Source organism: Malaclemys terrapin, chromosome 6 (assembly GCF_027887155.1).
Source record: "Malaclemys terrapin pileata isolate rMalTer1 chromosome 6, rMalTer1.hap1, whole genome shotgun sequence".
Classification (NCBI taxonomy): Eukaryota; Metazoa; Chordata; order Testudines; family Emydidae; genus Malaclemys; species Malaclemys terrapin.
This window is the reverse complement of record NC_071510.1, coordinates 128,837,066-128,852,584: the sequence shown is the minus strand read 5'-3', so window position 1 is coordinate 128,852,584 and position 15,519 is coordinate 128,837,066. Positions and strand designations below refer to the sequence as shown.

The 15,519-nt window shown below is 57.6% G+C and overlaps 1 protein-coding gene across 1 annotated transcript in view; it reads left to right on the top strand.

Moving 5' to 3' along the window:
* NOL6 (nucleolar protein 6) overlaps window positions 1-15,519 on the top strand; it is a 65,651-nt gene that overhangs the window by 6,770 nt on the left and 43,362 nt on the right. The window contains exons 6-18 of the mRNA XM_054032904.1: window positions 564-698; window positions 1,328-1,491; window positions 2,226-2,346; window positions 2,824-2,882; window positions 3,181-3,282; window positions 6,262-6,377; window positions 6,926-7,103; window positions 7,778-7,900; window positions 8,888-9,036; window positions 9,953-10,028; window positions 13,638-13,778; window positions 14,642-14,759; window positions 14,981-15,135. Of these exons, the coding sequence (XP_053888879.1) occupies window positions 564-698; window positions 1,328-1,491; window positions 2,226-2,346; window positions 2,824-2,882; window positions 3,181-3,282; window positions 6,262-6,377; window positions 6,926-7,103; window positions 7,778-7,900; window positions 8,888-9,036; window positions 9,953-10,028; window positions 13,638-13,778; window positions 14,642-14,759; window positions 14,981-15,135 (1,637 nt within the window). The remainder of the gene's footprint in view (window positions 1-563; window positions 699-1,327; window positions 1,492-2,225; window positions 2,347-2,823; window positions 2,883-3,180; window positions 3,283-6,261; window positions 6,378-6,925; window positions 7,104-7,777; window positions 7,901-8,887; window positions 9,037-9,952; window positions 10,029-13,637; window positions 13,779-14,641; window positions 14,760-14,980; window positions 15,136-15,519) is intronic.

Genomic DNA, 15,519 nt, shown 5'->3' with positions numbered 1-15,519 from the left:
AGGGACTCCAGTGAAATGCCACGCGTGCAGCACTGATGCACCCCGTCCGGTCCCCCTTATCTCAGTGTTTGTGCAGTGCCCTCTGTGCCCATAGCGCTTTCCAGGCCAGCTGGAAAAGGCCCAGGTTAATCCTAGGGGTGGGCTGTCGCTGCTGGATGTGGTGCTCGCTGCCGGGCGTCGTGTCGGCCATGGGTCGCGAGAGTCAGGCAAAGGGAGAGCCGGGGGCGATGGACGGAGCATTGGGGGGCGGGGAGAGAGGGTGCTAGGAAAGGAGGAATGGGAGACGCATTGTTCTGCAGTTTCCCTCGACCGCTCCCAGGGATGAGAGTTTGGGGTGGTTGGAGACATAGGCAGGGGCGACTAGGCAGGGTTATCGTCAGCTCTGTTGATTCATCGTCCTAGTTACTGATAATGTCTCCGTCTCCTGCTGGGAGCTCTATGGAGTAAAAGAGAAAGTCTGGTGCTCTCCTCCCTCCAAGGAGAAGGGATGGTGGCCCCTTCCTAGGTTAATCCCCCCTCCTTGTGTCACTTTCTCTGACCTCACTTCCCCATGGTGCTTGCAGGTAAAGATGAGAAGCTGGTGACAGTCCGGCTCTACGCCTGTCCCGCCCCCGGTTTCTTTAAGCCCAGCCGCTTGTACCCCAGCAAGAACAACGTCCGGACGGCCTGGTTCCTGGAGCAGGGCTCCCCCGGAGAAGGTAGGGCTGGGGCATGCAGAGCTGCGTTGTGGCTTGGGGTGTGCTGGGACGCCCAGACAGTTCAGAGGGAGCTGGGTGCGTGGCTGATCCTGGGATAGAGGCCATCGGGGGAGGGGAGCAGGATTTCCTGCAGGGTGGGGTCATGGTGGAGCCGGCAGCAGAGAGAGGGAGTGTGTATGTGGGTTTCTCGCTCCCTGCAGTGTCTCTGCACCCATCAGCATTCCCTGCTGAATCCTGTCTGGGTCCTGCTCGGTGCACCCCATAGAGGGGCATCGAGTCACCGGAGGGTCTGCCCTTGCGTTGCACCGTTCCCTTTCCCTGCTTGCTGCAGTCTGGCTAAGACCTCCTCCTCTTCCCTTCCCCCCCCACCCCCCCCGATGGGGAAATAGCAATTTGCTGCTCCCACCCCACAAAGCTGGGAAGGCAGGTAGGGGAGCCTACAAGGCAGCACCAGCTACAGTCTGCAGCCAGCCCCCGCTGCAGTGCTCTGCTGCAAGGGGCGGCATATTCCGCAGCCAGCCCCTCGCAGCGCTGGGAGCCTCTAACTGGGAAGGATGCAGAGGGTTGGATTCGGTTAAAAGTGCCGGTAACTCGTCTGATTGGATTGGTCTGCCTTGTTCCCTCCCCAGGAGCCGCCGAGCCCCCCACTCCTCACTACAACAACTCCATCCTCTACGACACGGGGCTGGAATCCAACCTGCTCTTCCTTGCCGGCGCTGGCGCCAACTTCCCCGGCATGAGGGACGGAGTCGCCCTCCTCAAAGTCTGGCTGCACCAGCGGGAGCTCGACAAGGTAGCCTCGTCGGGGGTGCGCTGGCCTGCTCAGCTGTGCCCCGCCCCTTCGACCCCAGTGCGTGTGCGGGGCCTGGCCTCTTTTATTCCCACATGAGGTGTGGGGAAGGGACGGGGGTGCATTGTCCCCGGCCCACTCTGCCTTTGGGGTGTGTGTGTGTGGGAGGCGTACCAGCCTGGTATGCTCCATGCTGATCTCCAGTAGCTCCCTCCTGCCCCAGGGTCCTTGCTCTGTAGATAGGAATGGAGGGTGTGCAGGGTCACTGCTCCATTGAGATTGAGCTGTCTGGTCTCTGGTCCCTCAAGATCCCCATGATGCTCGATTCAGACTAGTCCAAGCGATTGGTTCGCTCCCCTGGCTGGGGGACTGTGAACTGCAGGGTGTTGCCCTGGGGCAGGCAGGGCCTCAGCCCGCCCTCTGTCTGCAGTCAGGGTCCAGTGGCAGTCTCTGGCGTCAGCGCCCGGCCCTGCCACGTTCCCTTGCTGGCTCCCTGGGGAAGGGGTTTTGGAGTCATGGGAGATGAAAGGCGCTTAGATCCCCGGAGCGGTCCAAGAGACCAGGGCACCCGTGCCGGCGCTGCTGGGCGAAGGGCAGCAGAAGCTGGCGTCGTTACTCAACTGAGCCCGGCCCTGCGGGGAATCATCAGGCTGCGTGCTCTCGGGCTCTGTGGAGTTGCCTGTGACTCCAGGGCAGGCCTGAAGCTTGCCCTAGCTCTGTGTCTTGTCTCCCAACAGGGCTTGGGGTGTCTCAACGGCTTCATGGCCTCCATGCTGGTTGCCTACCTGCTGGCCAAGCACAAGATCAGCCAGGGGATGAGCGGCTACCAGGTGCTGAGGAGCGTTCTGCAGTTCCTGGGTGAGCTCCCCGGTGGCTCTCGGGGCAGGGAAGGTGGCGTTGGCAGCACCTTTGGCCTGGATCACAGCTGAGCCTAGAACCCAACAGTATAAGGCTGGTGCATAAACCTCTGTGCGCCGCGCAGCCCTGGCTGGGCTTGGAGGGGCCTGGAGGAGAGACATGCCTCTGTCCTTGTAGGATCCCCAGTTAAATGTCCTATGGCAGACAGGTAAATCCTGAGCAAGACCAGCCAGATCCTCTGTAGCCCCCACCCTGGGGTGAAGGCAGGATGATGCCCTGTGATTTGAGCTCTAGAGAGAGAGAAACCACGACAGTCCTGTTGATTTGATGGTCTGGAAACTTGCAGCAAAATGCAGCCTAGAGCCTCGCCCTCAGAGTGAAATGGCTGTACAGGGAGAGTATTTTACAGCCCAGTCCCGGGGTGCGGTAGGATAGACTCCCCCCAGCACAGAGCACTGACCCTTTCTTTGTTCACAGCTACCACAGACCTGAGTGCAGCTGGGATCAGCCTGTTGAAGGACACAGATAGCTCGCTGGTAAGGAGCAAGTGTGGCCCCTGGCAGCATGGTCTGGTGGCTAGGGCGGGGTAGGGACTCCTGGGTTCTGTTGTTGGCTCCGCTGTTGACTCAGTCACTTAACTGCCATGCCTTCATCTTCTCTGTCCAGTGATGCAAATACCCCCCTGCCCACTGCGCTGCGCAGGTGGATGGCCTGCGCGGCACATGGGCTGTGCTCCGCGTTTGCAAGTCACTGTTACTCTAAGGGGCCAGGCAGCGCAGAGTTTATTGCTGCACGTATCTCGGTGGGTGCTAAGCCGCATGCTCTCTCTTCCAGCCCACCCTGGCCGACTTCCACCAGGCATTCGAAGTGGTCTTTGTGGACCCCTCGGGGTTGGTGAACCTCTGCGCTGACATGACCGCTAGCAAGTACAAGCAGGTACCGGCAGTGTTACTGATGGGCATCCACACAGTCCCGCCTCTCTCGGTTTCCTCCCCAAGGCTCCCGCTGCCCGCTGTTTCCGGGCTGGTCTTGCCACGTGGCTTTGTCCTGGCAGAGGTCTGTTGTTTGGTACCAGGAGTCAATGTCCCCTTGCCTGGGACGCCCCTTCCCCTTTCAGAGTCAGAGGTTTTTCTATCCCAGCCATAGTGTATTACAGACAAGCAAGCGTAGGAAGGATGTAGCTTGTGCATTGGCCGCTGGTGCTGTGTCCTGCCCAGCAAGCTAAGCAGGGTAAGGCCCGGTGTGTGCTGGGATGGGAGACCTCAGTGGGACGGGGTTCCGTTGGTGGTGCTCTTCCTATCAAGTGAGAGCTGAGCTAGTGTCCCAGCAGGTCTAGAGTTAGCACTTTAAGCTGCACAGCTGTCTTCAGAGACCGTGTAGAACCAGGCTCTCTGCCTGCTTGTGCTCACTGGAGACCTTGGGTACTTTTCACAGGAGCTGGGATCCGAGTATGAACATCTACCTTCTTATCCCTCCAGGGATGCAGGATTCTTCCTCCTAAACCGTTGTTCTCTCCTATTCTACGTCGGTTTTCATATCACCGTAGCAACTGAGAGCCTTCCAGTAGCGCACTAAGCAACGCGACTAGCACGTAGTGTGTTGGCTGGTCTCTTGTCCTCTCCCAAGAGGGAGGAATGTGTGTGGTGGAGTGTCTGGTTTTGGTTGTTGTTGCTGCTGCTAAATGCACCTTTTGCTGTGTGTGCCGAGGAGGGCGGCTGCGAGCTCGCTAACGGGGCTCTAGCCTGCTGTCCTTTGACCCTTAACCCCTTGACAAGGGAGTGGGGCTAACTCAGGGAGAACAGGGGCTTCAGAAGCTTGCTCCAAAGCGACTGGAGGAGCTAGTGGGCAGCGGTTTTGCAAGGGAGCTCTCCAGGTGAAGGAGGAGCGACTGTGTGACCCTTGGGGTGAGAGTGTGTGTGTGTGTGTGTGTGTGTGTGTGTGTGTGTGTGTGATTAAAAATGATAGCGTGGGCTGTACACTGAGCCTAGCAGCCTGTGACAATAATGTAGGCAGAAGTCCAGTCCATTGTACCGCATGCGGCAAGTACAGTTACCTGCTTGCATGTACATACACTGCAAGCAGCTCATGGCCCTCAGAGACACGGGACTGTCTCTTGAGGCCGGGGCGCAGGAACAGTGTGTATAGTGGGGGTGCTGAGAGTGATTGAATCAAACTGTAAACCCGGCATGTAATGGAAACCACTTCAAGCCAGGAGGTGCGGCTGCACCCCTAGTTCCAGCACCTATGCCTGAGGCCAGACTGGCTGAACTGGACGGGCTAAGGGAGACAGAGAGGCACGTAGATGAAAAATCATGAATGGTGTGGAGATAATGAATAGGGCAGTGTTACTTACCGCTTCATGCTAATACAAGAACCAGGGGTCACCCAATGAAATTAACCAGCAGGCGGTTTAAAACCAACACATGGAACTATTTCTTCCCCCAACGCCGTCAACCTGTGGAACTCGTTACCAGGGAATGTTGTGAAGGCCAAAAGTAAAACTAGATTTAAAAGAAGAACTATCCAAGTTCAGGGAGGATAGGCCTGTCAGTGGCCATTAGTCAAGATGGTCAGGGATGCAACCCAATGCTCCGCGTGTCCCTAAACCTCTGACTGACAGAAGCTGGGACTGCACGACAGGGAATGGATCACTCGAAATAGCCCTGTTCTGTTCATTGCATCTGGCATTGGCCGCTGTCAGAAGACCGGATCCTGGGCTAGATGAACCATCGGTCTGACCCACTATGGCCGTTCTTACGTTCACGTTGGAGAAGGCAGATCAAAGACTTGCTCCTTGCACTTGGAGTGGAAAGTGGTGAGGTTTGTGATAGTCCTTAGCTCCTGGGGCAGTTCATTCTGCAGTCTCCGATCATCCTGAGAGACGGTTCCGTCTCCCGCACAGACGAGCTTTACCCTTATTGGTGAGAGTTCCATTGTGCTGGAGGAGCGAAGTTGTCAGCCACGGTCTCCGTCCTGGAGCTGTAAATAGTCTTTTAGGTACCCTGGATCCAGGCCATGGAGCACTGTGTGACAAGGACCGAGACCTTAAACTTGATTAGCAATTCTAGGGGAAGCCAGCGTAGAGAGCAGAGAATGGGGGTGATGTGCTCACCCTAGCATGTGTTGCTGAGGTGACATCTGGTAGCATTTTATGCAAGTTGGATTTACCGAAGTGCTGAAGGTTTCGTGCCCAGGTATATTGCGTTGCTGTAGTCCAGTTAAACACCTCAGAGGTGGCTGCATTTCCGTGGTGTGGGTGAATCGATCCCTTTCTGATACTAGTGTTTTGTGTAAGCTGCTTTGGGCTCCTAGGGCAAAGGGCCGTTATTTAAAATTCTCTCGGTAGGTTTTTAAAGCGTATACAGGGCTGGTGAACGTCTCTAGATTAACAGCCCTGGACTCCTCGAGGCACAGAACATACTGCTACCCTCCAGGGCGATGGGAGGTTAATGTCGGGGGCCCAAAATAACCAGCCACTGGGGAGGGGGAACTGCTGCTTTGAGCTGGCCACGCAGAGACCCCGCTGGACGGGCTGAGGGATCTGGGTTCCGCTCCCCAGGCACGGCTGTTCCTGGCTCTAGCCCCGGAACTGTGTCCCATGCTTTAGAGGTGGATCTGCGAGCTCAGCACTGGAGCCTTGTGCCTTCTTCTTACTAAGCTGAATTGGCTTCAACCTGGAGTCATTTTATTTAGGGTGCCTCCTGCCCAACAGTGAGATCTGGGGCCGAGGATTGGCTGGGCTCAGAGCCAGGACTCCCTGTGGGCTCCCCCCCAGATCGGGATGGGGTGTGGGTTGCAGCTGGGCTGTAGATGACCGGGGAGCCAGGGTGCTCTCAGGCGCTGAAGGACCTATGCTCAGCCTGCCAGTGGAATGAACTCTCCCCTACCCTCGGTTCATGACTGCCCCTCCCTCAGGTCCAGTTCGAAGCCAAGCGCTCGATGGAAGTTCTGGACGACAGAACAGTGGACGGATTCCAGCTGCTGCTCATGACCCCCAAGCCCCTGATCAGAACCTTCGACCATGTCTTCCAGTGAGTCTGGTCACCGTGGCTTGGGGACGGTGTGGGGGGGATCGGTCAGAGAGCAGCTGGCTGTCCCAGGCTCCGCGCGGGATCCTGGCGAAAGCGCAGCGCAGATGCGGCCCGGGTAACTCTGTGGTCGTCATCCACCCTCCCAGCTGCCTCCTACTCCCCCTGCAGATCAGGGTGGCACCCCCTGCTCCCCTGCCTCCGACAGGGTGTGCTGTGCACACATCCCAGCTGTTTGGTTGGGCTGGCCTAGGTGGCTATTTCAGGGTCTGATCTCCGCTGAGCCACGAGGGCTGGGAACTCCCAGTACACACTGGGGGAGAGCTGGGAATCCCAGCTTCGCTAGTCCATGCTGGATCAGACTTTACCTGGATGATGCTGTGGGCACTCGATCCCGTGAGTGTAGCCCAGTTCCTGGCCCGTGCCCCCCTCCCAGCATCCCTCCTACCTTGGGAGCATCCTGCAGGCACCGCTGCCTTGAAGTGGCTTGGCAGGGGGAAGCCCAGGGGCATTTCCCAAGGTGACTGAGGCTCTCTCCTCCCTCGCCGCAGCCTGAAGCACGTCTCCAAGCTGCAGGGAGCCTGCAAGAAGATGCAGCTGCTGAATGAGCTGATGGATCGAGGCGGGAACTATATAGCTGCAGCCCTGCCCTTCGTCACCTCCCTGCTGGCGCGAGGGCTGGCCGAGAGGGTGCTGCTGCTGACGCACTCCCTGCCCCAGGCACCGCAGGTAACCCTCCCCCCCTTCACAGAGCCTCCTGTGTAACGCAGCAGCTGCTTCTCTAATGTGCCCGCTCTCCTGCCCACTCGGGCCTCCTGTCTCCTTCCATTGCTGTGCTGCCCGGGGAAAGGTGGGAAGGGAGAGTCCTCGCCCTGTGCCCCTCCCAGAGGGCTCTGGTTATCTTCCAGACTGCTGGTTCAAATCCTGTCCAGGGTCAAAAGTTGAACCAAACTTGTCAAAAGTTGTAGCTGTTTGCTGACCGAGACAGGTGGAGCTCCGTCCAGTTCCCTGCTGTCCTGGCTTGGTGGTCTCAGCAGAGAGGCCATGGGGATTGCATCCCCCCCTTTCCCCTCTTTCGGTGGGGTCCCTCCCAGACAGGGATTGAGACCCATTGGTGATGGGGGTAGTGAGAGAACTTGCATTGCTGGGCTGTAGCTGATCTGGATAACGGGACCCTGCCTGGCAGCGCTACAGCAGAGGCTGGTGGGGGCCGGGGTAGGGCTCTTGCATGGGGGAGAGCTTTTGAGTACATAGCCACCCCGTCTGCCTGGCTCCAGAGGGCAGGGGTTCTGGGGAGCAGGACGGTGGGGTGGATCTACCCAGCAGAGGGGCAGTGGTGCCCGAGCAGATGCCAATCTAGCAAAGGTGTCTCCGTTCACGCTGCATTCCCTGCTTCTCCCCAGTGGCCTATCAGCGCAGAGCCCCCGAAGCACAAGGACGCTGGACACCTGTCGTTCGGGCTCTTGCTCACCCCTGAGTTTGCCACTAGCATTTTGGAGAAGGGACCAGAGGCAGATCGACCAGAGGTGAGGACGAGGCTGCTCTTACCCGGGGTTGGGGTGGCGCTCACATTACAGGAGCCCCTGGAAGCCTCGCTCAGGGTCCTGTCATGCTGGGTTCTCTCCAAAGGGCTAACAAAGCCCGTTCTCTGGCACAAGCAGCTTACGATGCAAGTACCAGACACAGCAGGGAGATGCGGGTGGGGGAGCAGGTGATGGCAGGCAATCCTCGCACTAAGCAACGACCCCAGCACGTGGGCTGCCGAGCGTTGTCGGCATGGCAGCAGGGGCGAGTTTAAGAGGGGCCGGAAGGAGGACGGCGTGGCGGCTTTGCGGGTGTTTACAGGGAGCGCCGTCCCGGCGTCGGGGCAGGCCGGGAGGAAGCGCCACGGTGCCGGAAGAGAAATTGGACACCGCGACTGGCAGCAGTGGCAAAGCAGAGAGGGGAGCTGAGCCCTCGCTACCGGTTTGTGAGTGGCGATAGGAGAGGCGGAGCTAAGGCGCGGGGAGCAAGACGCAGTGTTGTGTTTGTGCTGGAGGAGGGGACGCCAGGGGAGGGTTGCAAAGGGGGGGGGCCACGCACTCAAAGGGATGAGTCCGGAAGAGGAGCGATGGAGCTGAACTGAGACCCTGCACCCGATCTCTTCCTCCGCTCCCGGGCGGATCAGGATCGGACCCAACTCTGACATAATAACAGGGAAAAGCCTCAGGCCTTCGAGCAGTTCCACGGGCTGGGGGGTCTCTGCTGCATCAGCTTTAGCCAGATCCTGGGCATACGGGGGCCTGGAGCATCACTGGAATAGAGCTGGGGGCTATGGTCACTCCCTGGCAGGCTCTTTCTGCCTACCAAGCCCCTGTGTGCCCGACTCTGCTCAGTCCATGTTAGTGGCTGCTGGGCCCCAGGGCACGGTCTGAGCATCCCTCCTTCCCCCCCAACTGGCAGTTGCAATTGCTATGGGCTGCATTCGAACCTGCGGCCTGCTCCCCTAAGTGCTCTGACCCTTCTCTCCGCAGGCGGCCGAGTTCCGGAAGTTCTGGGGGGAGAAGTCCGAGCTGAGGCGGTTCCAGGACGGCGCTATCTGCGAGGCCGTGGTGTGGGGCGCAGAAACCATGTGCCAGAAGCGCCTCATCCCGGAGCAGATTGTCAAGCACCTGCTGTGGCTGTGAGTAGGGTACGGTGGCTCTGGAGCGACCGCCGCGCTGCCTGGTCAGGGGCACTGTGGAGCGGAGGGTCAGCTGGTGGGTTAGCCGCTGGCTGGAACCAGGTTCACTCTGCGTGGCTGTCCCAGCTCTGGTGTGGATGGGGGTCACCCCGTGTCACATCAAGACTTACGCTGTTCTCAGACACAAGTCACTGGACTCAGGACAGGGGTAACTGGGTGAGGTTTGAGCCTCGAGGAGGATGCCGGCAATTAGCCGCCGTTACCCCGTCGATACAGCCAGGGCTGTTGGGACGAGGGACTCCTGGATTCTATTCCTAGCTCTGCCACTGGCTCTGTGTGACCTTGCGGGGTGGGGGGCAAGTCGCCTCATCCTTCTGTGCCTCAGTTTCCTTATTTCTAAAAGGGGGATTTTACCCCCTTGTAAAGTTCTCTGAGACTTTAAGATGGCAGGTGCTGTATCCGTGCAGGATGTTCATCTACCCAGTGCTCTGAACATCTGCAATTGGCAGTTTAGGCCTAGTGTCCAAAAACGAGACCCTCAGCCTGAACTAAAAGCTTCCCTTGGTTCTACTGGTCCCTTCCAGTCCTGCTCCGCAGAGATCTGAGAACAGCAGCTGCAGCGCCACCGGCAGGTTGGGAGCTTTGGCTGTGGACCCAGCAAGCCTGTCATTCTCTGAGCTCTTCCAGCAGTTCTGAACCCATGTTCCTTTGTGTGTGTTCCTGATAACTCCTTGTCCTGGGCGGGGGCGGAATGCGGTGACGTGTTAGATCCCGTCCATCTCGTAACCCTAACCTTCCTTGGAGGATGAATTCTCAGGGCTCCAGTGATGGGGGTGTATTTCTGCAGGAGGTTGGACCTCCGAGGGTGGGGCACCACGCATCTCACAGCTCCTCTTGCTTTGGTTTGTCTTTGTAGCCATGCAGATATTCCTGAATCCTCCATCTGCTACTCAGGAGCCGTGCTGGAGTCTGTGATCAGAGCTGGGCGAGAGGTGAGGTCTTGTCTAAAATCCCAGGGTTGGCGCAGGAGGTTTCTCTCTGGGGTTTGTGAAAGGAGGCAGGGTGTGAGGGGTGTAGCTGTGGGGCCTAGGGACTCCTGGCTTGCTACTTGTGAGGTGCTGAGGTTAACAAAAGGACAGGAAATGTACCTGTCTGAACACTCAGTGAGGCCCTGAGCCAGTGCAGCAAATTCACTGGCTCTGGGCTGACTCATAATCCTTTCCTGCAGTTCCTCTGCTATTCCAGCCCTGAGGCACCCCACGCAAACACCGCCTCCTGTCGCCCTCGATCCTGACCCAGAACCTTCCTGCTTTTCCAGCCGTGGGGCTCCCCACGCAAACACCGCCTCCTGTCGCCCTCGATCCTGACCCAGAACCTTCCTGCTTTTCCAGCCGTGGGGCTCCCTGTCACCTCTTCCCCTTTCCTCTGTTCTCTCCAGGTCTGCGATTAGCTTGCCTTGCTCTGGTTCCTGTGACCTCCTTTCCTTCCCCTCCACACTCTCCAGGATTCTGCTGCTAACGTCCTTTTCAGCTGTTCAGTCCCCTCTCTCCCATCCTCCAACCTCCTGCTGGCTCCCTGTCTGTGCCCCCATCCAAGCCAAGTGCCTCATCTTCATCTTTAAGGAGCTATGTAATCTCACCATGTCCCTGCTCCTTGTGCACCTCCCAGTCTCCCTATCTCTCCTCATCATGGGAGTCCTTGAGAGATGTAGCCCGGCTGCGGAGCCCAGCCCCTAGAGGAGAACGGGCACATGAGGAAACCAAACTACAACTCCCACGAGGCACCAAACTCTCTTGATGCAGGATATCTAAATAGAAATATTTCAGGTTTTAGACAGAATAACTTGATTTTGGGGTGTTTGATTTTTGTTATCAGAATTTGAAATTTTCCACAGAAAGCAGATGCTTTTTGTGAAAAAACATCTTTTAATCAAAAATCAAATTTTCTGTTGAAAAACAGTTTAGATGGAAAACTTTCACCCAGCCCTACTGCTTGCCTTAAAAGCATAAAAGCACCGTCGGAAGCGGTCCTGCCATGACTCTGGGGGATGGATTTGATGGGACCCATCTCTAACTTCCATAATCCAAAGCAGATTTGCACGGAGCTGTTTGTTTTATCGATAAGGTGAAGATTATGTCATGGAGATGACAGATTCTGTGATTTCCAGAGACCTCCATGACATTTTCTGCTTCAGCCCTGGGGTGGTGGAGCTGGAGCTGTCAGCTGGCAGAGGCCCCCACACCTCACAGTCGCCATGGGTGGTGGAGGCCCCCGGAGCTCCATTTTGTCCTGGTTATTTTTAGTAAAAGTCAGGGACAGGTCACGGGCAATAAACAAAAATTCACGGAAGCCCGTGACCTGTCCCTGACTTTTACTAAAAATAACCAGGACAAAATCTTAGCCTTACTCCTTGCCCGTGAGCTCATAATGCTGCCCAGGTCCTGCTGTGTCTTGTTCTGTGGCTTCCCTTAGATGCTGCCCATGGCCCACAGTCTTCTGCGAGAAAACATCTCCAGGTGGCTTTGGCGCTTTTCAGCGTAAGGAGCCGTAGCACTGAGAGGGATCCGTATTACCCTTTCCATCCTTCTTGGGGGTGGCTCTCTGAGCGCTGCTAATGTTACCTCCGACCTAAGCTGTGTCCTGTGCGGGAAGGAGGCTTTTACAGTGTCCCACTTGGGATGGGAAACCACCGTAAAGTGGGTCAGTTTTGTCACCCAATAAACTGGACAGCGTATTCCTCTGCCTCGTCCAAAGACAACTTGGATCAGCGTTGGAGAGAAACCCAATCCATACCCTGAGCCAAGCCTCCAGACCTGTTCTGTGGCCTGATCTTTCTGTCCCCCATCTCTGGCAGGGAGCAGTTGGGATGGCAGGCTAGCGCCAGGATTGAGAATAGCTCTCGCACGCTGGGGCCTGGATTCGAGGAGCTAAAAGGGTTGTGCACAGACGCTCCAGTAACTTTCATCTACGAGTGCTGCCTCTGGGAGCTGAGCAGGAAGGAATCCAAAATGGGGCCTGGAAGCAAGGGCAGGGTGGGGAGGGTCTTGAGGTGCAGGGTTTCCTAGCCAGTAAGGCCAGAAGGTACAGTTATAATAGTCTGCTCTGACCTGCTGCTTAACCCAGGCTAGTGATTCCCGTTTAGCGTGGCCTTCAAGCCTGTTGCACTGCCTGGGATAAGAGCCCCTCAGCACAGCCGTGGCTGGCCTGGGTCAGCTGACTCGGGCTTTGCCTACAGTGCTAAAAATTGGCATTTAGACATTTGGGCTTGGACTGCGAAGGGGGTGGGTCTCAGAGCCTGGGCTCCAGCCTGAGCCCGAAAGTCTACACAGCAATTTTTAGCTCTATAGCTTGCTAGCCCAGCGCCATCTAACCTGGGCTCTGAGATTTGGTGCCGCAAGTGTTTTGTTACAGTGTAGACATACCCTCCGAGGCTGTGGCTCTGTATTGCCTATTTGCATGTCCCCTGCTAGCCAGGCCAGGGGACTTTGGGAACATTGGGCAATGAGAAGGAGACAGCGGAGAGAGGGTGAACAAACCGTCCTGCTACTCTTTGTTGGGGCAGCCTTTTAAAGACTTCAATCGGCAATTACCAACTGGTCCTGCAGAGGGCACTGCTGCTCTCCCATAAAAATCAGGTATCCTATAGCTGTCGATCTGCACGGTCCCTCTGAGCTGCGTCCTTGAAATCTGTCTCTGTTCCTGTTCTTTTGTTTGGTCCAGGCCCTCTCCTGAAGGTGATGGATGGGAAATCCCTCTCTCCTCTATGCTGACTATGTGCCTATCACTGGGCTATCTAGGCACCCTCGACATTTCCTCTCCCTCCTCGGTGTTACACTCTGCAGATGCCTGTCTCGTTAGTCGTTGCTTTGCCAAGCCATGCAGGCTGGGCTCTTGTCCGTCCCACCTGTCAGCCCCCTCATCGGATGCTGCTCTTCCCTGAGCAGCGCCCCCTTAGTGACTGTCTCGAGTGGTGTGGTACCCGGAATGGAACGCAACGGCCGAGCTGTGCAGCGGGAGGGACTGGTGCCTCCCTTCTCCATGATTCAGTGCCTCTCCCTGGCAGCTTTGCCCTTATTTGCACCTATGTTGCATTGCCCTGGACATTTCGTGTGTGTGTGTGTGTGTGTGTGTGTGTGTGTGTGTGTGTGCGCCTTGCTACTTCCTCAGCTTCTCCCTTAGCATCTACAGTATAATTCTCTGTGCTTCCTTTAGTGCCTTTTATAGGGATCTCTTCCCCTGCCACTGAAAAAAGCCACTTCTGGGGTGGGACATGGCAACTGTTGAACAGCCCACAGCAGCGCTGCGCTTGGCTCCTTGTACTCCTTTCCCTCCCTGTGGTGGCAGAGAGCAGCTGCCGGTATGCAGACCGCTCCCGCTGTCCCTGGTGGTGTTGGCCTGGTGATTGCGCTTGGCAGGTTGCAGAGAAGTTGGTGGGGGAACGGGTCCGTTGGCAGAGCTGCGCAGTGGGAGAAGCAGCAGGAGGGTTGAGGATGCCAGCCTGGTGGAGGGCAGGGGTCCCTGGTTGGTTCCGTTGCACCTGCACTTACAAAGGGGTGGCGGGGGACTGAGCACCGCCATCTGACCGTCTGGGGTGTTCTCAGCCTGCAGGGACTGGGGAGGAGGCCATGGTCAGCATCATCCGTTCCTACGACGACTTGAGCCGCAAGCTCTGGAACCTGGAGGGGCTGCCGCTGACGGTGACGGCCGTGCAGGGGACCCACCCGGCCCTCAGATACACGGACGTGAGTCTAACGTGGGGGGCGATGGGAATGACTGTGCCCCCTTCACCCCCCAGCAGGCTCAGCATGGGGGGGCTGGGTAACATCCTACCCATGGTGAGGAGCTACGTGTGATGGAGACAGGAGCTGGTAGTGGAAGGCTGGGGGCAGGGAATGGCTGCTGTGAGGTACTGGAAGGGGCTTGAGGCTGCGGCTGTCGCTTCAGACCCAGCCTGGGCGGAGGAGCCAGCCTTGCTAGGGAGCAGCGCTTGGTCCCCTTCTCCCTTCCAGGGACTGAGCCCCCGGCCTTCACAGCACTCCCCAGTCCCTGCCCCAGGGAGCAGAAGAGCTGGTTCAGGAGGCCAACCTGGGTCTTGCATGTGGCCATAGGGAGCACTAGGCCCCAAGCCAGCCCTGGGCGGCTGGAGTTTGGATGGTGGCACCGCAGGGGTGGGCAATCCAGCACCTTGGGAGCTCTGGGAATGGTGCCCTGACTGTACCATGATAGGGAATTGTCTCCTCCTGGTTCTGTTATTTGTACTGCAGTAATTCTCCTAGGCCCCGGTCGGGGAGAAGGCTCCACTGCGTTGGGCGCTGTACGTACGCTCGCTCACAAGCATCCTAGGAGCTGCCACGGAGGAACAGACCCAGTGGCTTTTCTCCTGTGCAGCTTCCCCAGCCGATGACCCACCTGTTCCCTGGAGCACGAGGCTTGACCGGTGCAGTGCTGGTGTCATGCACACGGCTGCTTGCGTGGCCGTGCTCTTGCTGGCTGCGATGGTCGGCACGAGTATGGCACCGTGTTTGGGAGGGACGTGCCGCCTCGCTGGGTGCACCCCGCTTTCTCCAATATTACCCCATTAAACTCCAGTCTGGCTGTGTCCTAGGTCTTTCCTCCAACCCCCATGAAACCGGATTATTCGTACCACATGAGGATCAAGGATAAGGAGTCGCTGCTTCCATTGGCTCAGAAGCCCTGCCCGGCGTATATAGCCCCAATGAAAGGTAGGACAGCAAGGAGGGGAAACTGAGGCATGGGGGGAGGTTGAGGGGAATAACTTGCCCAAGGTTACGTGTGAAGTGCTGGAGCTGGGAACCAAACCCAGGAGTCCTGGCTCCCAGTGCCTTGCTCTAGCCACTATGCCGCCCAGCCCTCTGCATTGTGACCTGGTCTTTCACTGCTGCCCCGGGCTCACCATGTTCCTGTGGCTGCTTTAATCCCTCAGTTGTGTGCCACATGGAAGGGAGTGGCCAGTGGCCGCAGGACAAAGAAGCCATCAAACGCGTCAAAGCTGCTTTCCACCTCCGCCTGGCCGAGCTCCTCAACCAGCAGCACCAACTCCTCTGCCGGCCTGCAGCCACTCACACAGACGTGTACAAGGTACAGACAAGGGAATCTGGGGCGGGGGCAGGCAGGGATCCTTCTCTGATGGGCTGGTCTCAGGAGTCAAGGATCTTTTGTGCCTGGCTTCCTGTGAGGGAGCCAAAGGGACTGTGGGGTGTGTACAGCAGCTGACACTGCCAGCCCCAGAGCTAGGATTCTGGCTGGTGGGTCGCAGGCACCTCCAGGCATGAGGCTGGCGTGCAGCTCCTTTTCTTGGAAGGCTGGTCCCTGTGTGTGTTCCACTGTGGGTACATGTGTGCCCGGAGCTGAAGAACGTTGAAAGCAGCGTCTGTTGATTCGCACACGTGCCCTGACTCACCTTGTGCCTCTGACCAAGGAGATAAAGGGCGGGGTGGACCGACTGCCTCCCCAGTTCCTTCT